Here is a 23,667-nt window from a genome sequence, read left to right on the forward strand (position 1 = left end):
TCCACAGGAAACGCTGCATTGTTCTGCTGCCATCTACAGCACCGGAGCAGGTACTCCACCGAGATCGTCTACGTCCGAGACGATGACTCACTCTGAGGAGGAGGGAAAAAATAAGTGTTGATTATAAAGCAAACAGCTCCCCAGGGCTCCATGTTTAATTCATATCATTTCAGGCTCCATAAATTAAAGATTCAAATCACTTTTTTTGGTTTTATCCAAGGTCAAAAACCTTAAAATGTTGTGTTTACGGTCATCAAAAACTGGGAAATATTCACATTACCATTCAATTTTTGTCATTTTTGCTGAAAAGATTGTCGTAAATTGTTGCCAATTAATCAGCCAACTGATTAATCAACTAATCATCAAGGTTTGCCCAGTGACCTCCCACTCGATATGTAATTCAATGTTTTGTCTCACAGGTGGGTGGAAAGTTGAGTTTTTGTTGGCTCCTCCATCTGTGGGACCATAGAGTTATCACCATAATCCTGTCCTGCTGTGTAGTGTTATAACATTACACTGTAAACAGCTCTCCATCTCCACTCTGAACCTATTTCAGAAACATAGCTGATCTAAGCTTGTAAAATATACTGCATGTATGTAAAATTAGCAGATTCACCTTTCATTTATTCCAACAGGTGTCCATGTAGAAATTGCACAAAGCACAATTTACAATAAATTAAAATTATTATTGTTTTCTTTAAACAAATTTAAATGGGTTTTGGTGTTGTACCCCACTTTTTTAACATGTTGTCTTTGAGTAATATGAGTTATTATTACTCATATTTGCGAACAAAGAAAGAAAGAAAAGAAAAAAAAGATGGTCACTTACTGACGGTCCAGATCCACAGTTCAGCCAATTAGTTCACAAACTGAGGAGGCTATAGCTCAGCTGGCTCCTTTTTAAATGAGTAATTCATTTAATGTGGTATTTCAAATTATCTCCACAAATATGGACCAAACAATATGAATCAGGAATACATTAAGCTACAACTTAGGAAGTAATAATAATTTAAAAAACAAAAACAAAGAAACAGAGTATTTTTTAGAAAATGGGATGTAAAGACAAACTCTGTGACACACAGCTAAACACACATCAGTTTGCTGCGATCCACTCGCACCCAGCAACAGAAGCAGAGTGAGAGCTCTTATATTTTCACCTCTCTCTGGGTAACACGCACATATCCAGCGAGGGCGGGGCTTCAGAGGCCTCGGTGTGTGCAACATAATTACCCACAGCAGTAAAAATCCTGTCTTAATTAGCCCGAGGGTTCTCCTTTTTACAGATCAATTAAGTGTTTAGAGCATTTGGTTTAATGAATAATAGATAAGCTACAGTTTATAGATTAAACCCACTGCAATTAATACATTTAATTATTTTTTAACCAATGTTTAAGCTTTAAGGTCTTAATAATCACACCTTGATCATCAGGTTATTTTAGTTCCTGAGGACACGAAATCTGTGATTTGTCTCTTATTGCTCAGGTTGGGCCCATCAACTTTATCACATTTGTTGATGGATTTTTTTAATCGTCCAATTAAAATTGAACAAATAAATTATAAAAAAGAGTTGACTAGAATTTAGAATATTAAATTTAACACGGCAGCCTCCTAGAGGTAGTTATAATATTATGGCTCAATCTATGCATCAGGGCTACAGAGTGTCATATACCTTACCTGTACAAGTCATTACTGTGATATAACCCTAAATCATTTTAAAGTATATTTGGCTCTCAATCAATACGTGCACTGCGGACACAAGTTTCATTACTGTGGTCGACATTTTATTATTTGAGAAGAAAACAGCAAATTAAAAACAAATGCATTTGCCACTTTTATTTCACCATTTTGAGGAAAACATGGCTGTACATGAACAATACTTGGTTATTCAGATACAGATAAACATATGAGGGAGGCATACAGCGGACATGTTCAGAAGGTGGTAGTGATGGAAAGGGGGGGTGGTTGACAGATCTCTTTTGGCTTTGCATCTAGTTTGGGCGTAGCTCGGCAGTCTGAGCCCTTTGCCTCACAGTCACACAAACCTGGGGACTTGTGCTGCAGCCGATCATCTACCCTGGAGAACATTCAAAGCCTGCACAGGCACATAAAAATCTATTTCTTGCACAGAAATTCTTGATTCCTTGGCGTTTTGCCGTAATAGACCTCAAAAAAAAAAAGAAAAAAAAAGAAAAAGATGGTCGTGGTGATGGAATCAATGGATGAGAAACAATAAAAATACTGAAATGATCATTAAAAAGGAAAAACACAATTCAAGTAGACATGACAAAATCAACTGTGAAAGATAATTTGCTATTTTCCTAAGGGAAGCTTTGATATGTACAGTACTGGGCTGCAGTGATTTCTGTAGTGACACACCTCACGGAAAATCGTTGGGTTGTTCAAGTGGGTGAGGCGATGCTTGCTGGCAAATGAGGTTGGCACTTCTACAGCAAGGTTAAATAGTGTATGCTCTCTAACATGTACAGCCTACGGCGATTTAAAGTTTCTGGAGTGATGGCTTTATTTCATAAATAAAATGTTGCTACAATAATTATTCTCAGTAATCATAAAAATGCATCAAAGTCATAAGGCAGTGAAAGCAAAAAGGTTTTGCTTGCTGCACACAGGGATTCGGCGTGCAGATGGAGATTGAGAACCATTTTTTAAAAATCGTACGGTTTTCTGTATAATCTTGCCATTTGTTTGATAATGCAACATTGCATCCTTCTCATGCAAAATGCTTATTTATTTTGCAGTTGATGGTTGCGACTAGCGGCGAGCTGCAGCATTTGGAGAGTAAGGAGCCTTTCTAGTCTTCTGAGAGTCCCGGCGTTAATATGAGGAGTTCTGGATGTTGGATTGTGGGAGGTTGAACAGAAAACAGCCCTCGGTGTTTACTCCTGGAAGAGCAGAGGAAACAGCAGTTAGAGCATCCTGCATATTTAATCATATCTGCACCCTGCCAAAGACTGAAAATGAACCTCATAAAAGGTTATGGCAGTTTTTATCCCCATAAATAGATGCACTACTGAGGGACTACAAAAATGTAAATACACAGCGTAGATACACACAGGTTTCTTGGGCTTTCTGGCTTTAACTGCTCCCTGATGCATCCCAAAAAATAAAACTACTTCACATTATTAAGCGTGAAGCCAGCTTGTGTCATATCTGAGTAACAAAGACTGTAATACTATGCCACATGTTTCCTCTCCAGTAAACCAGGCTTTATACACTCAGTGTTTCTGCCTTCATCAAAGAGAGAGGGGGGAGATGTGGAGGAATTGCTCCCTAAGAGGGGGAGGCGCTCTGGATTTCTAAATTGGGCATATTAAGCCCAAGAGGGTTAAATGAGGAATTAAGACTTGAAGCCATTTTTTGCAGAGTCTACTGGATTATATACGAGCTCAGATCAGGAACATTTTGGAGAACAATTGGAAATTTTGTTCATGTGCGGATGTGTTGAGGTTAAATGAAGACAGACTTTAAAATTAGCTATGATAATTTAAGTTTTGGAGGGAACTAGAATATGCTGTGCTATGAAAAACTAATCTTCAGTGTAGTATTAAGCCTGGCAATTGTCCACGTCAGAGTAGTGGTTGTCAGGACAGTGACAGGCTCAGATTGTGACTAAGTGTCAGACAACATTATGGATAGGATTCCTACAGAGATCCTTTCTGTTTAATCAGAGACATCGCTATATGACTATATTGCTACCAGACTCCATTGACAAAAACAGCTATTTTACCGAACAGAACACAGGAGCTGCTGGAATACCGCTGCCTCCGTCAGCTCCTTTATGTTACTGTGTGACTTTCAGTGGTGGGAGATGTATTCACATCCCAGTACTGCACCAATACTCTGTCCTGTATTTATGATCATATATATTTCAAACTACAAATAATGACAATTTGTATGACATTTTGCATGATATTTATGGTGATTTACAAGTCACACAACTGATTAATGAATGTGTATAAAGACACCTGAACAACCTGAGACACCCTGATGCAGGGAAGATATTGTTTGGTGAATAAAGCACTGGAGGAGAGCTGTGTGGCATGTTTGAATTTTAATGTTAAAGACACTGTGGACAATGCAACATCACATTTTTCTGATTTTGCCCCAGCATGCTGTGTGTATCTACAGTGGAACGAGACAGGCATCCAAAAGACCACAGAAAAAAGATTTAGTAGCATGTTAACAGTGCTACTCAGAAACAGCAGTTCTGACAGACAGATATTAGACAGCACACACACACACACACATACATACACACATACACACAAGACTGAGGGCAAGGCTGCAGAAACAAAGCCAAGCATTCCCATCTGGTGAGTCCCACAAGTACACACATGCACACTTGCACATTTGGTTATCCCACACCCTGCACCTTAGGATCATGTCAGTCTAAAGCTAATGAAACAAGCTTCAGAGCCAAAAGGTGAATTAGAATAAACTGAAAAATGTGTAGTTTCCAGAGACAAACAACAAGGAAAAAAAAGCTTAAGAGAAAAGGTGGCGGGGTTATAACAACATGCTGTGGTACGATGGAATGAGAGGCTCCCTCACGCAGCTCCACACCTGACATAATGCTGACACTACTGACAGCGGACAAGTTGAAACACAAATGGCTGCATTTGTGAAGTTTGTGGAAACACTGCCACAAGGACCGCTGACCTATTTCCCCCCCGACACAGAAAGGAAGAGTGCAACTGAAAGGAGCAGTGTGTCACAAACTGTGTCCCAGAAACACAGTTTCAGTGATAGACCCCAAGCTTGAATATTCCTGCAGAGACTGCTTAGTTAAGCTGCCGTGCAGTAAGAACATAACCAGCATAAATAAACATTTTCCTGCAGATTTATCTATGATCACTTTCAGAATTGGTATCAGAAGGAGTTTCCCCATTTCAACTGGTGATTGTTCATGTGCGAGTTGAAAATAGACTAAAGCACATCTATGTATGCTCAAGATCAGATTACAGTCCATACGGGTACGTTTGCAGCACTCACTGAGCGCTCTGAGAAGCAGAAGCCGGTCGAGCCGGTATTTAATCGCTCATCACTGCCAGTGTCCCTTTGTGAGGCTACACAATGTAGACACAACAATGCATAGACATTTTTTTTTTTTTACAGAATATTGCACGGCATGAGTCGATGGCTTAAGTATTTCAACTTCTTTTTTTATTTTTTCCACCATATTTTCTTATGAAGGAAGCAGCTTTAACTTGTTTTGGAGGAGTGTTGCAGGTAAGATTTTTTTGAATCACAAACCAATTGTCTTTACAAAGGAGAGAGAGGTCTGTGTCACATGTACTGTACATGCACAGCAGCTCTCTCTGATAAAAAGGGATTGTGGTTCCTTCCAGCAGGGGGGAGTGTTGCAGCCTAATTACAAGAGATTGCATGAGACTGCCAGCAGCATTACTGTAAAGGTTTTTAAGCCTTGTCATTACGAGTAGAGACTATAATACCCGTTGTGTGTGTGCACACACGCACCAGCCGACCTTTTCCCTGCAGGGGGAGCGGAGCTGGAATGACAACAGCATGATGCATTAGCTGTAAGTGCTACAGAAGCAGGGCTGTCTGTACAAGTGAGAAGAAGTGCTGATGGAAAAGCAGCATGCCCGAGAAATGGAGACCAGCTTGAAAAAGCCCAGTCCAACTAAATTAAAACCAGACCAGATCAGACTAAACCGGACAGCGCCGGGACCAGGACTGGGGCCTCTTTGTCTTACCTGGGTCAGTCCTCCCCCTCCTCTGGCGTGATCTCTGTCTCTTTATGTACCACTACTTTGGTCACTGACATGTCAGGATGCTGTTCTTTAGCCTCCTTTATGGCCTGAGCCAGAGCCTATGTACGGGAGTGCAGTGCCAGGAGGGATCACCAGGGGGAGACAGAGAACGGGGAAGGGCAGGGAGGGAGCGGGATGTTGGATTGTACATCAGTAAACCAACAGGGAAGTCACCTTTAGTTACACTTATACTTCCAGTATTTGTTAAAAGTCACATCACGAGTTAATACTGTTTTGTTAAAAATGTCACATGCTAGGCCAGTCTGTATCATCTGTCTGTGCTAAGCTCACAAAGAGCCAGAGTTAAGGTCCTGGGTCCTTGCTCAAATTCAATCACTGACTTCAAAGGCAAAGAAAAAAATAATGACAATAGTGGATAAAAATGAAAAACAGAATGAAAAGATAAAAAGTCTAAGAGACCTGATCGTGGTCGATGTCTGCGTCTCCTGTGATGACGATCCTCTTCTCGATTCTTGTCTCTGATATTCCTCCTTTCACCGTCTGACCAACAGAGAACAGAAGGACACTTTAATCAGTACAGAGAACACATATGGCAACAAATATTTTAATTGAGTTTTATAGGCCACATTATTTTCAAGTTTAACTACACAATATATTATATATATGTTATATATATATGTTTTCTATTCTGCAGTAAGCAGAGAGGCTCGCACATGCAGACGCTCCTGGCATGTTTGAGGATTCAAGTGTTAGAGAGGGCCAAAGGGACAATAGATGAACCCTGACCTTTGTGATGTGTGTGGTTGTCGTGGTGCTGGTGGTTTCCGAGGTGATGGTCTGAGCGCTCAGCAACACCCCGGGGTCTGCGTCACCGTTAGTGTCGACCTGTTGATCGGCAAACACATTTGCAGATGACATTTCATGTTTGTGCTGTGGATAAAGTCGAAATACTCATTAAGACAGATTAAATGAATATGAATGAAGAGTCTTAAAGCTGCATGAATTAATTTGTTTTGCCACTGGGGGGCAGACGAGCTCCTCAACAAGCTGAAAATAAGACGTGACAATTATCTTGTAAAGCTGAAGTTTTTAACAAATTTAGCAGACACAGAGCAACATTAGCATTCATTTTGTTGTGTCTGTGTTCACCACAGTCCAATATTCACCTTCCTTTTTCTCTCTCATGAGAGGAAATATATGGCTCTTCAACTCCTAGACTTACTTAACCAGCTATAGAGTGTAAGGGCAGCTTTCTTGGCTGATGACAACTGCTTGATGTGACTAAAAACAGGATTAATAACTGAATTTCAGCCATGCAAAACCAAAACAATGAGCTAAAAAGGCTAAAAAGCTCATATAAAAAACATCTATATTTTTATGTTTATAAGGACTGGAAGTGGAAGGAGTTGCTTGTAGTGGCGGACCCACAGACACACAACTATGCAGGTCACCTCAGTCCTACACTGCTCTCATTAACCTCATTTTCAGCAACAGCAGGCAACTATTTTCAGAACACTGAAAACTACCTGCCCTGTGACCAAAGAGTGGACAGACAAACTAAAGAGACTAGTTGAGGGAACAAAGTGGAGAAACTGGCAGATAAAAAGCAAAGATATATAGAAGTGATGTCAGATTTTGTACCTCTGCAGCCTCATAGGTGATGGTTTTTGTCTCTGTGTGGATCACAGGCATCTCTTTGGTACCTACTTCACTGATCTCAAGACTCTGGAGGGCAAAAAACAAAACAGGCACAAATAAATACGCAGAGGGAGTACAGGCGTACCAAAGCCATCTGTGCTCTAGTTAATTTAGACATCACATCTGAAACAAACTGCTGTAGGTGTTCACTGTTAACTGTGCACCTTTGTTCTTAAAACAGCACAGCAATCTCGTAATGAAATCAAATTGACACAAATAAATACCACATGCTAACACACTAAACCAAAGACGCTCACTGAAGGGCTTAAATCTCTCAATGAGCATGCAGTCATGCATTAGAGTCCCTAATCCAGTGAAGGAGAAGATACCGGAGAATGCAAATCACAAGGTTTTGATCAAGTGTGTGCACCACATCATATTCAGGTCCCCTGATCTGCTCAGTGACAAAGTTAGCAAGTTGAGATGCATATCCATGCTTTTGGTGGAGTCTTGCCCTTGATTATTAGCAGCAGATTGTGTCAGAGGGAGGGGAGGGTGGTGGTGAAGTTACAGGGCCGAGGCTTAGGCCACTGGAGCTGATGCAGGGTTACCTCCAACTGAGACATGGCTGGAGGTGAATGCGTGAGCGCGGTGTCAGATGTCGGGGGTTCAATCAGAGGCAATTCATGTGAGCTGGACTTCCAGTCTTGTTCCTGCATTTCCTCTTTCTTCAGTACTTCAGCTTGGACTAGTTTCACTTCCTCTGATACCATAACATCTCTCTCTTCTGAAGCCTTTTCATCAACACAGCCTTCTTTCGGTTTCGAATCCAGTTCTTCTTCATCGTACTTCTTTGGTTCTTCTTCTCCCTTTGCATTCATCTCTTCCTCCTCCATTTTCTCCATTTCATCTTCTGAGCTGTCTGTCTGTACGTGGTAGTATTTCTCTTTTTCAAAGGGCAAAGGTTTTGAGATACCTGGAAAGATTTTATGTCCTTCATCTACCTCCTCAAAACCATCTTCTAACTCTGTAGGGAACTCTTCTTCCTCAAAATACTGCACTTCATTGGAGAACTGGACTCTCTTGCCATCTACTTCTGTCTGCTGTCTCTCCCTTGCATGTTTTAAATCTCTTAATTCATCTTCCAAAGCCTCCACACAACTCTCTGCTGCTTCCTCTTTCTTGTGTTCCTCCTCTGCTGATGACGAATTCTCTTCCTCCTCCTCACAATCTCTGATGTAAGCAGGAGTTACAGTGAAACTGAAACCGTAATTTTCATTTTTTGACATCAATTCCTCCCACTCAACACCTGCATCCTCTCCCTCCTTATCTATTGCTTCCTTATTTTCCTTTTCTGCAGCTAAGCTGAGCACTGCGGGCTCTGGCACAACCCTACTGTCAGACAGACTCTCGTCAGACCCCAAACTTGTTGCTACTGGCTGCATTTCTGCTTTCACAGATGCACACTCTTGCACTTGCTCTAAAGATGGTGCGGTGCCAGAAATAACAGATTTTTCACAATTAACAGAGTCAGCTAGCGGATCTCCTGGGCTATTGTCACTAATATCCCTGTGTAACATTACTACACCGCCTGGCTCCCGCTCTGCCGGCTCTGCTGACACTGTTTTGACTGCGAGCTCCACTGTAGTGAGCACTGGTTCGGCCTTTGCAGCCTCTGTGGTCTGGATATTCACCGTTGGCCCTGTCGACTCAGCTGGCACTGCCTCTGTCTCCGTGGCAACCACTGCCTTCTCCTCTGGATCAGCGGATGTCTGTGAATGATAATTGTACCATTAGATGATGTGTTTGTATCACCACGACAAAGAACAGACCCACGCAGCACAGGGCAGTTTCACATCAAACCTGATAGAGAAAAATGCTCATGTTGGTTAGCAGATTTCACTGTATACAACTTGATAGAATTACACATAACAGGCACATATATTTAAAGATAATTTATGACGACCAGAGAGGAGTGGTCACCTTTTGAGAGGAGGAAACCCATCCCAGTGTAGACTGATGGGACAGAAGGATGGACGGACACAAGAACAGAGAGAAAAGACAAGAGAGGACAGTCATAAAGTCATAGTGAACACTGGACAAAGAGCGAAGGGAGAGAGGGAGGAAAAATGAAAAGGTCTGGAAAGTAAATATTGTATGGAATGTATGGAATACCATTATACGGCTCATTAAATCTGCTGAACATAATACCAAGTTAAACAAATCCTAAAACCTGAAACCAAAAATCTGATTCCAAAATTGCTGAATCCAACAGAAGCAAATTTTAGCTAATCTGCTTTTGGAAATTGTTTCTTAAAGAAAAGTGAAATCTCTTCTCAGGTAGACCCATACATTTATTTCTCCTGACTCGTTACAGAGGCAGAAGGGGGATTTTGGGAGGATGAGGTGGGGAAAGCTGCAGCGGTGGCACTGAGCCAGGGCTATGAAGTCACCGCTTTCAGGGAACTGATAACAAGAGCTGAAAGAAAGGGAATGGTGCAGCTGAGCAAAACGGCAAATAACATTTCTTCCTTATCAGCTGTGGGAGCCAGCTGCTAAGGCAAGGTGAGCTGTTTTAGCTGTCAACAAACTGAAAACAAACCCAAAACAGTTGTATCAAAAAAAAAAAAAAAAGAAGCGGCAGGCTTGATTGCAAAACAAATCAGCAGTTTGGCAAGAGTGAGAGTAAACGCTGGGTGTTAAGGGGCCGTTAGCCATGCACAGCACTCGATTACACTGTTGTTAGACTGGTTTGGCTGCTGCTGGAGGGAAGGCAATGGGAATAGGCTGCAGGTGGTGGTGGTGGAGATATGGAGGGAAGCAGCCAAAACCAGGTTGTTGTGTTTTTAGTTTTCATACAGTACCACTGCTAAGGATGTAGCTGAAGATTCAGAAACTGTAATTTGAGTCAGGCTGGACTTTGACTGCTCGGTGTGGACTTCTTCAAAGGTAAAGATTTCTGCTTTCTGCTGCAGACTTTCAGAAGTCATTTCTTTGACTTTCTTTGTAGACACACTGATGATCTCTGATGCCCCGGTCTTCACCTCCTCAGAAATCCATGATGCCATGGCCTTTTTAGGTGAGTCAGTAGCTTTAATCTGAGTCATGTCATCAGTTTTTATCTCAGTTTTTGGACTCATTGTTTTGACTACTGTGGTTTGGGCTTCTATGATAACAGCAGTGTCTTCTTTGACAGTTTCTTTCTCTCTCAAAGCAGGCAGCAATTCTTCCTCCTCAGCATCAGCTTCTCCAGGGTCCTCAGGCTCCTCTTTTTCACCCATCTCTTTACCCTCGGTGTCTACTTTATCCTCTGCCTCCTTCAAGATAATGAGTGTCCCTTTCTTGTCACTAATGGCCTGGGACACTTCCTGTCTGACAGCTCCTGGGCTAACCTTCACCATCGACCTCTCTGACACCTCATCCTGTGAGTCAGGCGTCTTCTCCTCCACCTCCCTGAGGGTCCCGTCCATGAAGACATCGTCGTCCATAGTGGTTGACAGACTAATCCCGTGAGGCCCCGAGGAGGTGGCCCCATCAGTTACGATACTATCCACCACGTATTTCACCAGATATCCTGTCGCCTGGGGAGACACTTGGCTTATTGGAAATGGATCGTTCAAGTTAATAGACAAGGGGAATCAGATTGCCAATACACAGCAAAAATAATCACAAGAGACAGTTCATCTGAAAATGACACACGTTCACTCTGAGCTCCACAAGTACTAGGACAGAGACGCACACTTAAAGAACAGTGAGAGCAGTGCGTGGATTTACATCAGGGACTGATAACATCAGATATTTGTTCTAAAAAGAATAGATTCATGATCACAAAATATTGTAGTCGTATGATTTTTTTCCCCAAACAGTGGAGAACAAAGTAGACATTTGGAGCTTTGATTTTAATATGAGATGATGGGAAAAGGGAAGAGGCAGAAATGCTCCTCTTTTACTGCACGTGAAGTAGTGAGAACCAAATTACCAAATGCTGTTCTTGTGTCCATATACGTGTGGAGCTAGGTAAATACAAAAGGCAACAAACATCACCACAATCACAAAAAAAAACCACCAAGTTTTCAAAAGAGACAAACTGACCAGAAGCATTTTTTTTTACCTGAGTGACTTTGGGTTCCACCTCCTCTTTTGTCTCATCTCCTGCGGGCTGCTCATCTTTAGTCTGCAGAGGAAATAAGAATTGAAAAGTCACACACAATGAGCCAGACACAAGAAAGGACATGACCAGCGCAACTACATGTTGAAATGGACAAGAGCTGGGTCCCAAAGCTCCTCGAGAGAATTGGCCTCTTTTCATTTCAAGTCAGTCAGATACATGTGATGTCAGTGATTATTCTTCAGAGACTTCAATTAGTGTCGCTTATTAGTCCTGGATGAGTTCATCAGATTGTGTCACACAACACAAGTAAAGGAGAAACTCTGTCAAAACTTCAAATAATGTCAGCACAACAACCTCATTACTGATAAATGACTTCATCCATTACCGAGACTTATTAATATGTTAATCAGCTGCTGATGAGATATAGCGAAGACATAAGGTGATAATGGCAAAGAGAAACACACTTGCTGGATTAAACGTGCAACTTTATTCACGTACTAACTTTGAATGACTTTACAAATTAATTCCCCTATCGAGGATCCCATATTCTCTTTAATATGTGCCAGAGCCATTTGCAGTTTAAATATACTGCACCAGATTCAATTTGATGTAGAAAATATGACCCTAGTCCCATTATGAATATCGAATTTACTGCACTATGTCTCATTATGCAATCACTCCTCAGATTGATGTCTTTGTTGATACAAAAATCTCCGTGGTGATGTCATGCTTCACACACACACACGCCGTCATTCAGCCTGCTGTGGACTGCAGCTTACATCCTGTGGCTCCAGGGGCTCTATCATTGGTGGTTCATCAGTTTTGGGTGAGCGCGCAGGCGACGAGGAGAGTCTCTTCTCCCATTCCGTCATGCCTGGCGTGGTGCTGCCGCCGGTCTCGAGGAAGGAGCGCTTCAGTTCGCTGATGTTGGTTTGGTGCTTGACCACCTCCGCTGGAGGCTCAGAGTCCTGCAGTAGCCGGTCAACCATGATACAGAGAGATGAGGGCGGGGGCAGCGCGGAGGGAACGACGGCCATGCTTTATGTATGCAGCGGTAGCTTGCATATCCAATAAATTACCCCCAAAAAATGTTGGGCAGCATAAAATGCAGTTCTGAAAAGGTCTGGATCCAAAATGTAAACTGATACAGACCTAAATCAGTTGCATTATACTTCTTTCTTTGTGGTTCACAGGCCTGTTTAGGAGGCTGTGCAGGCTACCTGTGCAACAGCTCATACAAACAGCAAAATAACAGCAAAAGGCCCACCCACATGGCAGCTGTAACTAAGAGAGCTCCAGCTTGTACTTAAATGCTAAGGGAGCATTTAGGACCAGCTTAATTCAATGAAAACAAATGGCGTCATGCATATGTTCACAGATTTAGTTTTACAGGTTTAGTTAAGCACAACACTCCCAAATCTCATTAGAAGTTAAGATCTGTACAAACACTGACTTAGTTCAGTTTGATCTCTGTTGCTTAATTTCTCACAAAAAAGAACTCTGTTAGATTAAAGTGTGATAATAACTCCCATTCACACGGGAACTCCAGAAAACAGTACTCCACTGGCAGAGCTACTAGCAGGTTAGATATAAATGCTATCAATCCTGTTATTAGTTAGGATTCCTCATAACATAAGCACCTGCATGCATATTTCAGTCATGCGTTGTTTTCTTACCAACCTCTAGCATCAGATTACTATGCCTGATAAAAACGTTCTCCCCTTTCACTCGTCTTATGAAACTATACTGTAAAGAAAAGAGGGGAGAGGGATTGTAGTTAAGGTTGCTATTGCATTTTAAATTTAGACTCTTGTTAGGAGAGATGGGAGCTTGGACTTCTTAGACATGGATGTCAATGACATTATGGCAAAAGTCACTGAAAAAAAACCTTGAAAACTGTAAAATCTGAGTGTTTGGTACAGCAGCGGGAAAAGAAATCGTGACTCCACCATTTACAAACAAAAGCACTTGAGAAATGAGCTGGAATGGTGTGTTTCGAAGCAGCGACAGCTTTGCAGCAGCACCAGCAGCAACAGTCTGTGAAGTGAATTCAGGCGAGAGTGAATAGTCAGTCTGGTGTGTGGTGTGATAGTGAGTGTGTCAACAGTGGCAGAAGCAGCAGGCAAGCCAAAGGCAGAGGGGATGACACAAAGTGACTGATGGCTGATGTCTGAGTGGCTCAGTGCATCTGGTGGTGGTGGTGGTGTGATGCACTGAGCAGGGCCATGAAGCGAGCCCAGTGTACCTGAGTCCGCATCTCAGAGTCCTCGTCTGCTTCGGACTGACAGCAAGTAAAGAGGGAGAGGACAGAGAGTGTGAGACAAGGAGGAAAGGAGCCATTTAAGAGAGGAAATGCAGAGGGCAAATCAAGTGATGGGAGAGAAAGTGAGCAACAAGGAGTGGCAAGACGAGAGACAAAAGAAACTGACTGTTTGTTAAACCCCTCCCTTAAACATGCTTAGCAACCATAACTAAAAGCAAGCCTGTCAAGATTTGGATTTGTCCACGTGGTGTGCAGTGAGAGTAATACTAAGGATTTAAGGAGTTTGCAGGGTGGTGTAAGGACTGGATGGTTTGTCTGGTAAAACATAAGCTGCTAATATTAGCATGCCCAGCTAACCAGCTTTTATTTCTGTCTTCTGACCAAGGGGGAATGTGTATTAGCTCTTTCCTGCTTTTTACTGTAATGCTAATCCAGCGACCCCAGCCAGTGCTACTGTCCTCATCACGTAAAAATGAACTGAACATATGAACAAGAATGTAAGCTAAGCAGCTAATCATCTCATCTTACTTTTTTTCCTTCCTTTTAATGCAAATTCTGTTCATGTTCATTAAACTCATGGAGCCATTGTTAGCTTAATTAGCTAGCTAACTACAGCTAGCAACAGGTGTCATTTCAGACAGCAAATAATCAGCTAGAAATGAGAAACTTGATTTCATCTATCAATGTATGAAACTGTTGCAAATTCTACAGATTTTAAGTGGTAAATCTTCTGATGTTACCACTGTAAAGTCGGGAGAACAAAATTGCCCGGCCTAGCAACGGTAACTAAGGGGGCAGAGCTTGGCAAACAGTCAATTGTAATGTTGGTGGTTGAAAAGATACTGATATGGAGGAAAGTGTGTCAGAAACGTGTTGTGTTCATTTAAAGTGTGTTCATACATTACATAAGAGGAAAAAACAAAAACTCAAATAACAAGATGCAACGCATGCATAGCATGCAAATCACCAAGAAAAATTCTTCTGAATGTTTCAATGGGCATTACACCAATGATCCAGCATAACTTTCTTTCTCTTCTCTGTCAGTACGTCTCTCATGCCTTAAATATGACATTTCTCCTCTGGTGTACAAACCTCGGTGGCGGTCATCTCTCCATCAAAGGCAAAGTCAGTTTGTTCGCTGTCAGTCTGCGTTCGCAAACAGACCGAAACCGTTCCGAGTGGCAAGCAAGAGAATAAGAACCCAACTTGTAAACCCTTGAAAATGCATTACTCATCAACAGAGATTCTTCATAACCACAAATGGGACGAATGGAAATGCACTGGTTGTTTCTGTAAGCTTCACAGTATCAGACAAACACTACAGGTAAGGTTAGCAGAAGGAGAATGTAAAGAAAAATAAAAGCAAATGCAAAATAAGCAAGCAAAACAGACTCAGAGGAAGTTGAAACCTTCGGTCAGTCACTTTGACATTTAAGCGAGATATTAATAAATTTGCCTTAGATTTGAAAAGGCTAAATCCTGGTTATAGATTTAATGAAATTCAGTCTAGGCAGCTAAAATATTTGTTGTGTTGTCACACATCGGATGACAAAAAATTTTTGATGTGACGCTTTCGTTGCCGAACAGTAACCTGACTTTCAGGCCCTCCCCCCTCCTCTCCATGCATGTTGACACTAAAGGTGATCTGGGATGCATTTACGTGTCAAAGTCTCTCTGCATCACAACATGCATTACATTACATGGATTTGTGAATCCAGGGGGTGTTGCTTGAGGGAAAAATATCACATCTTGGCACACTCCACGGTGAGCTACTTCGCTGAAATGCGAAGAGCCCTTTTCAGCAGAGGTTCCATTTAAATGATTGAATTTAATTTGTGCTGCTTGAGTCAGATGGCGATGCAGAGAGACTGGGTGCTGAGATAAATATGGAAGTGTTTCCATGCAGCTGGTGTTGAACAGTCACTTTCTATTCTATAAAGTCATGAATGTAGATGATTAACACTGAGATGGGTTAGGCACAAAGATATGTTTTTAAATATGAAGTGTGGTGAGGGATTAGTGGCTAAATGAAGACAGGTGACTTCTTCAAATCCTTATTATCTCTAATAAACACATTCAATCAAATATTTAAATGTTTGCATGATGAACTGTTTTTACACTGCAGTGATATTTCATGGTAACTTGTTAGTGACACACAGACGTGGTACAAAGTAAAAAGTCCCAAATGGCACACACTATTTGTGTCTAACCCTCTCATTAAGGTGAATAAAATACAAGCCAATCAAATATGAAATGGTGACACTTGCAGGTTCATCTCTGTGTACTTGTGATGTTGATGGGGATGTAGTCTACGGGATGAGAGTATGACTGGGCAGAGATGAGGTTCTGAAAGTAGGAGAACTGACAGACACTGGGACAGACACAGTCTCCAGGTCGGCTCTGAACTGGTGAAACAGCAGAGCGAGATACAGGACAGGATAAGGGGTTAACTGTTATAATGAACTGTCATTCTAAGCCAGAGTCGGGCATTGGAACATAAAGGCGTACGCACACACCTCCTCTTCCTCTGAACTGTCATGGTCATGGTAGCCCTGGGCTATGGAGGCGGTCAGGGAGGCTGCCTTGGGCTCCAGGTAGCAGAGGCACAGCGCCAGGGGGAAGGAGAGGGTGAGGGCGTAGGGGACGGAGAAGGAGGTGGAGAGCAGGAAGAAAAAGATGAAGAGGAAGCAGGGGATGAGTGAGGGTGACTTAATGGGGAGAAAGTTCTGCGCGCACTCAGGGAGGAAGCGCATCTCCGACAGATCGGGGAAGGTGATGTAGCCATCCTCGTCCAGGATGGAGGACAGGTCGGGCAGGTGCAGGGAGAAGGAGAAGAGCGTGCCGCCGCGGCTCTTGCCCTGCTCCAGCCTCTGCTTGCGGGCTGAGAGCAGCAGTGCCTGCTCCTCCAGCAGGGCGGCTTTGCGATCGGCGTGGGCTTGCCGGCGGCGGCACCCGGCGCTGCTCTTGGCCGGACTGACCGACGAGGCCCGTTTGCGCGCGTTCTCCCTGCGCCTCCGCCGCACTTTAGTTGATGAAACAGGAGATGAGGGGAGTGAGAGCTCGGAGCGGAGGGGGTCGGTTGTGTATACAGGAGGGGAGTACTGATGGAGGGAAATGTCAACGAAGGGATGACGTGTGTGTAAATGGAGGGGAGCGAAGGGGAAGGGGGCGAATACGCATGAGCACACACGAGTGTAGTGTGGGGTCAAAGGAAGGACAAGAAAAGAAAAGCTAATTAGTAAAGCGCACACAAGGTGAAAGCACTTAGGCCTAGTCTACTGCAGAGGGTTAAGCTGAAAGCAACTGGGAAATTCTCATCAGCCATTAAGAAGTTAGAGAGAAAGAAATTTTATCAAGAAAGAAAACAAAACTGAAATCTCAAGAAGGACTAAAAAGACAGGGTCGCAGCAGCTTCTAAGAAACATGATCCATTTCTTTGAAAATCCAGTGGCACATTTATATATGTATATCCCTCTTTGAACCAAATAGAAAAAATAAATAAATCAAAGCCTCTGAAAGGTTCTTTAATCTAAATTAATCACAGGTCTGACTGCAGTGGTTTACCTTTGTGTCCTGTCTGAGCGGTGTGGTGGCAGCGGGCTCTGGTGTCTCCACAGCATCCATCTGAGCGTCCTCCTGCTCCGCCTTCTCTTCCTCTGCTTTCTTCTCCGTCGTTACCGTGGTGATAATGTCTCCCTTGGCGATGACTTTGGCTGCCCCATCAGCGGCACTGTCCTTCATCAGAGTCTCGTGGTTCTCCATAATGGGAGCTGAAACAACACACAGATGGATGTGTTGGACTGGAATCAGTGTCGTTTTATGGACAGCAGCGGTCTGGGAAAACTGTGAGCGGTGTAATTACAGGTTTGATTTTCTCCTGCACATTGTTGTTAAAATACCCATTGTGGCTTTGTCACTGCACAGTGAAAATGAGCCAGACATCTTAGCTTTGCCAGCTTTCAGGTGAAAAACACATTTTTCTTCCTTTTGAAAGAAACACAATAGGAACAAAAATTTATTTAGCACTTTTAACAAAGAAACTTTTATCTTTTAACAAGAGACGGTTTTCTTCTTTCCTCAAGTGTGAAACTAGACGAGTGTTTGACTCAGAGGCTTATTTAAAATTAGACATTTATTAAAAACAACACAAACATGCAGATGACAAAAACAGGGTCACTGCTCAAAACAAACTGGATAAATAAAGAAGTCTTTGGTTGACAGCATTTCAGCTTGGGTGGCACTTGTGGCCAGCCATTAATCACCACCTCACACTGCTCCTCACCTCCATCTAAGCTGCGGGACATGTTGTAGCGTTTGCTGGAGGAGCGTTCGAAGTACGGAGCAGGTCTGATGATCTGAGAGCTGGCCCTGCGGGTCTGAGCCTGTGTTCTGCCGCTGTAGCGAAACTTGGAGCCGAGGCTCAGGAACTTCTTCGGGGGTGCCTCCGGGGATACAAGCCTGTCACAATTCACAAACCCTCACATTAATCAAACCAGAAAACAAAATACAGATTTAGGCTACGCACTGTAAAAAATGAGAACTCCTACTCATTTGAATACTCTCTGGAGGGCCCTCAGGCTTGGCTCGCCGCTCGAAAGAGCCTGGGAGACCATTTTTTGCTTAAAGCAGCACAAAGCAACTTTGCATGTTGTCCAAATGGCAACAGCTACTAACAGTCTGGACACTGTTTCACTACAAAGACATCGTTTGAGGTGATTAGTAGTACACTCATGTTTACAAAGCTGACATTATTGTGATCACTTGTAATCAAAGGAAGCCAGAGAGTTGAGAAAACAAAGCAGCTTGTGTTTGGTGAGTCTAACAGTCTAAATGCTCTCTCTCCGCTATGAAAATTTTGAATCATCACTCATTGAGGAGAGCAATGAAATAATTCTTCCTGCTTTCAGGTATATCTTTTATTTAAAATCAAAATCCTGATTCCTGTCATAGTCAAAGGTCATCTACTATTTCTTACCTGAAGAAGGTGTGGTGTTCAACACAGACCTTCCAGAGCCTTTTGGCAGCGCGATGATTTGGAAGCTTGAAACCAATCGTGCTTTCAAACTGCTCAAACTGCAACACAGACAAAACACTAAGATTCACTATATGGGTAACTCTAAGTCATTTATTTTTAATCCCTTTCCTACTAAGATGTCGTATGTTGCAATGTTAATGGATCACATTTTACCAGTTGTTTATATAAAACTCTGTAGAAAAATAACTGCTTTAATTTGAGCATTACATAAATAGTGATCCCATTATTTTTGCCCCAGATTTCAGTGAGTCATTTAATCGTCCCCTGATTCCATGTCCTACCCTCATATTAATATTTTCCTACAAAAAAACAGCTGCACACTTAACAAAGATGCTACAGTTTACATAGGATGTTTGACAGGTAAATGGCTCTATATGATCAAAATATCGCTGCATTACAGTTTTCCTTTAATGCAGTGTCAGTAAGAGAGGGATGTCAGTGCAGACATGTTGGGTTAGGAAATTTTAGACAGTAATAGGACAGCGTCTCTTCATCTTCAGAGAGTTCAGAACTTTAGAAACTATTTTCAACCAACAGCAGCACTTCAGAGCTGTAGGGCAGCTATAAGATGTTGCTGTAACAGAAGCAGATTTGACAGCTGCTGTAGTGAGAGGACAAAGTCTTTAAGAATAAGAAACTGGTTGAGCTTTACAGCAGCTACTGATTAAAAAAAGCCTTGATTGACCTCAACACTGAACCAACAGACATCCCCATAATTAATATATATAATTTATGTTTTTCAGTATGTATCATTGATGTTCTCTTCACCTCGCCGGGCCGGATTTTGATGTAGAAGTTGTTCCTCTTGTAGGAGATCTTGAGGATTTTTGGCCAGGCAAACCTGTTGATCCGCAACCTGTCTCTGTAGATGAGGAGGCCACTTGCACAAACTCCCAGCATGATCTCCACACCCTCAGAGTCCTGTGAACATCACACACACACCAAGAAATTATAAAGAAAAAACACACAAAAAATATAAAATTAGTTAAATAAAACTCCCTCATGATGTGTCACTTTGGTAGAGTGACAAAAACTCTGACAATCTTAAAGAAGAAGCAACTAAGCAACTAAGCACAGTCCTTCTTTTCCTGTTCTGCAAAACTTAAACCTATTCCATAAACTCAGACGCATATACTGTATGGCAGGTATTCAGGAGCCAGTGCACAGCAGGGTAAAGTAGACTTCAAAAAGAGTCAGGTGTGTGGTAATTACGGGGTAAAGCAGGCAGGTGGAGAGTGGAATCAGGCATACTCTAATCTTCTCTATGCAGGCTGTGTTGACGTCGAACAATGACAAAAAGGGGCACAAAGTGAGTGAGAGTGGCAGAAGCAACAGTGAAGTCTTGGGAAACGGTGGAGGAAGCACAAAATGATGCTCTTCACTGCACAAAGAATGAGATGAGCAGGTGAAACCGATGAGGTTTTTTTTTTTTTTTAGAGGGGAGCGCTGGTCCAAAGCAGGAACAGCCAATCTTAAATAACAGTGGGATGTTGAAAATGACACATTTGTATGTAACCATGCACAAACCACACACACACACACACTCAGGTAAGCACATGAAATGCAGCCTCTTACCTCTCCCTCAGCTGGAGCCAAGCATTCATAGAGACTCCCTACCAACTTTGCATTTAATGAGAGAGGAGAGAAGACAAAACAGGGATGCTGGTCTGATATGTACATATTTTTCTTGTGTATCAAAACTATGACTCACAGAACCAACACTGAGCATTGATGTCGACTCAGTTTGATCAAGGCCGCTTCCTCGTCTCTGTCATCTCCTCCATTCTGATCTAAATCTGCAAAGGCAATATCCTCTCCATCACCCACATCTAGACCCATTTTTGACTTTCAAAGGACTTTTGATAGTGGATTCATAACACGACTGATGACTGTAATTTAGCCTTTTTTTTTTTTTTTTTTTACAACGACAGTGGTCCTGCTGTCGTACTCCAGCTCTCCCTTTACTGCCTGTGTTCTAAAGATGCGTTTGATCCCCATCTGGCCGGCGGATTTAGAAAGAGCAAACAAATCATTCAAGTCGAGCTGGGCTCCAGACCTCCCGCCCTACCCCCACATCGTCCCTCCACCCTTCAGCCCCAAAACCACAGAGGCAGCAGCAATATAATGTCAGTAACTCAGCAGTGCAGCAGAGGCATGTTAAACGGAGGCATTTCTGTGGCAGCCATGATGTTTCTGAAGCAGCGGTGTTGTGGTGGCAAGCGTCACTATTGACTGCATGACTGGAATGTTAGTTTTAGACTGCATATAGAGAACACAAGACATTATGTTCAACATATCACTTGAACACGTCTTAATGCATCGTGGAGAGACCCACCATTACTGGAGACACGAGTTCTGACAGTTTGGGAAATTAACCTTCTTGCCGAGAGTTTGATGAGAAGAATGACACCGCTCTTGATTCCATGAGGTAAATATGAAGCTACACCCAGCAGCTGGTTAGCTTAGCATAAAGGCTAAGCTAATGCTCTAGTTTGATTTTTACACACTGCTTAATCATTAAAAAACTTGACATCTACAGCTATGATGAGCCGTCTCCATTGTTTAAATTTAGTTTGACTTGTGAGAGACAACAAATTTGTAAACTGTACACAAAGAATTAAAAATGTGTAGTGACTTGTTACCTTGGCATGATGGAGGTCCACACCATACATAGACAGCTTCTTGGCGTTTTCCAGGAAGTGCATCTCTGCTTCGGCTGGTGTCATCCCCCTGATGAGACAGGGCAGATCAGACATCGAGGGTAAACAAGTGCAAGTAAAGCAAAGAAAGATTTGATGCTTTCAGACCAATGTGAATATGTAAGACTCCAGCGAGATCTAAAACAGGGATAATTCACAGATTTATTGCATAAAAGCTTTTTAGAAAATGGTTGTTTTTATGGATGCTTTTAACTGGAGTGCCACAGAGTACCATGAGTGCATCCAATTTTAGCAGAGATGGCCTTTAGAGAGAGACCCTAATCCTGGCACTGTCATTGCCTCGCTCCACCCACTGGGCGAGACGGGATCGCATCAAATTACCCACAAATCATTGTAATACAGGGAGAATGGGGGGGCTCAGACAAAAGGACAGCCAGCTAGATCCATTTATAGATAAACACAAATCCAATGACTGCAGACATGTTGCCTGTCAAGGCAGATTATTACCCCGGGATATTAACATCACTCAGGTAGCCTGACTGACTGACTTCAGGATTTAAGGCTTAAAGGATCCAAAAACCTATTTTCCCAATCAGCTTCATATTATGATCAACAGGGTAAATATGTAATCTCACAATTTTAAAACAGTTTTGGTTGTTTCATATGATAGATTTCGATACACAAATCAGTTGTTGACTGACTTGTAGGTCTTGTGGAGTTCCATGACCTTCTCCTCTAGCTCTTTGGTCTGGTTGGGTGCGAAGCGCAGTTCGCTGATGTAGTCGCTGCCCAGTTCCTCAGGGTCGTAGTCTCCCAGTTCAGACTGCACTGTGTAGGAGCCAAGCACCGTGTGTGTGGCAAAGGAGCAGGGCAGGCGACCTGAAACCACGTCATCTCTTAGCTGCAGGCACAGGTAGTACCTGTGTGAGGGAGCAGAGACAGAATACAAAACAGTAAAACCATTTTGTCTGGATTTTCTTTTGCATTTCTTTGAAAACTTTTTGAGGGTTTTTTTTAATACACTTTCATCTACGTAATCATTTTTTATTTTAAAGTTACATTTTAGGCATCTAAATCTAAAACTTCAAAGTCTATTTATAAGACCATTACAAGAAACAAACATCCACAACAAATCACATAATCACTCTAAATGCACTGCTCACTCACCTTGTGATATCCTCAGTCAGCTGGGAGGGATCTGGGGGGTAAAACTTTACATTGAATGCAAAGTTCCAGGGACCCACTGGGACACAGCGAGAACATTAAATTATTACGAGCAGCATTTTTCAACTCATCTGTGTCTTTTCAAATCAGGACAAAATACTTGACTGCATTCATTTGGATATGGGACTTACTCCTTATCTGCTTCTTCAGCTCCTTGGAGGGGTCCAGCCAATTCTGCAGCAGACAACCACAGATGAAAAGTGTTAATTATCACCAATTTGTGAGCAAATTAATAATAACTGAACTCCCTAAAGTGGGACATCTGCACTGTCCAAGGACATAAAATGCAAGAAATTAATAAGACATTGTCACTGTGAAGATGCTTATCATGTTAAGCAGAGTCATGTTATAAATTTCTTACAAAGAGACATTTTTACATGAGGGTGTTTTGGTGTTACATATTTCAGTGCCAATTTCAGTATTTTCCTCTAGTCTAACTTGCATGCTAATTAAGATGTGATTGGCAGATTATACTGTTATTTTTTTAAATTACCTTCTGGTTCTCTACATCTCTGTATGTGATTCCAAAGTAGTCTTTCTCCAGTAGATTGAGGTGCTCACACACTTTATCAAACAGCACTTGTCCCTTGGCTCGTTTCTGTGAGAGGAAAAAGAAAACAAAACACATATTCAGTGCAATTTGAAGGCAGTATGCATGTCCACATCTTTTAGACGTTTTATGATCAAGAAATTGTCATTTAAAAATGATTATACCAGAGATATCTGTTAAATTCTAACACACAAAATTTGTATCCAAACTGTATTCAATGGTTACAACAGAAAAACATTTACATAAAAAAGAACACAAGAAAACCTGAGACATGAACATCCAAAGTTTTGAAATTGGGCTGTTGAATTTGCTGATGCAATATGTTCCCATTTATCTTGGGATAAATAAATTAAAATGAACTCAAAGCTCATTTTTACAGAGCAGCAATGTGACATTTTTCAATTACAATAACAGCATGATGAAACAGCACATT

At 42.1% G+C, this 23,667-nt stretch overlaps 1 protein-coding gene and 1 long non-coding RNA gene across 13 annotated transcripts in view; one reads left to right on the top strand and one right to left on the bottom strand.

Annotated features, from left to right (window-relative positions):
• Positions 1-1,759: 1,759 nt before the first annotated feature.
• The window catches only part of LOC108884228 (band 4.1-like protein 3), a 49,078-nt gene continuing 27,170 nt past the window's right edge, over positions 1,760-23,667 (bottom strand). For 4 of the 12 annotated variants that reach the window (XM_051069886.1, XM_051069892.1, XM_051069891.1 and 1 more), the window contains exons 4-24: positions 23,178-23,282; positions 22,816-22,858; positions 22,628-22,703; positions 22,162-22,380; positions 21,443-21,530; positions 19,569-19,721; positions 18,741-18,838; positions 18,048-18,223; positions 17,330-17,535; positions 14,858-14,911; positions 13,748-13,783; positions 13,183-13,248; positions 12,282-12,470; positions 11,503-11,565; positions 9,375-9,407; positions 9,086-9,163; positions 7,395-7,478; positions 6,540-6,638; positions 6,213-6,293; positions 5,736-5,851; positions 1,760-2,900 (exon numbers count right to left, since the gene is read on the bottom strand). In XM_051069886.1, coding sequence (XP_050925843.1) covers positions 5,741-5,851; positions 6,213-6,293; positions 6,540-6,638; positions 7,395-7,478; positions 9,086-9,163; positions 9,375-9,407; positions 11,503-11,565; positions 12,282-12,470; positions 13,183-13,248; positions 13,748-13,783; positions 14,858-14,911; positions 17,330-17,535; positions 18,048-18,223; positions 18,741-18,838; positions 19,569-19,721; positions 21,443-21,530; positions 22,162-22,380; positions 22,628-22,703; positions 22,816-22,858; positions 23,178-23,282 — 2,058 coding nt within the window. In that variant the 3' untranslated portion in view covers positions 1,760-2,900; positions 5,736-5,740. Of the gene's footprint in view, positions 2,901-5,735; positions 5,852-6,212; positions 6,294-6,539; positions 6,639-7,394; positions 7,479-9,085; positions 9,164-9,374; positions 9,408-10,255; positions 10,973-11,502; positions 11,566-12,281; positions 12,471-13,182; positions 13,249-13,747; positions 13,784-14,857; positions 14,912-16,281; positions 16,867-17,329; positions 17,536-18,047; positions 18,224-18,740; positions 18,839-19,568; positions 19,722-21,442; positions 21,531-22,161; positions 22,381-22,627; positions 22,704-22,815; positions 22,859-23,177; positions 23,283-23,667 lie in introns of all 12 variants that reach the window. The other 8 variants (XM_018678008.2, XM_051069887.1, XM_051069888.1 and 5 more) reach the window with 8 other exon arrangements.
• LOC127142357 (uncharacterized) lies at positions 2,907-10,740 on the top strand. The gene is made up of 3 exons (XR_007813013.1): positions 2,907-5,247; positions 10,402-10,470; positions 10,609-10,740. It is a non-coding gene; the product is annotated as an uncharacterized LOC127142357 (long non-coding RNA).

The sequence above is a fragment of the Lates calcarifer genome, linkage group LG4 (assembly GCF_001640805.2).
Source record: "Lates calcarifer isolate ASB-BC8 linkage group LG4, TLL_Latcal_v3, whole genome shotgun sequence".
Lineage (NCBI taxonomy): Eukaryota > Metazoa > Chordata > Actinopteri > Centropomidae > Lates > Lates calcarifer.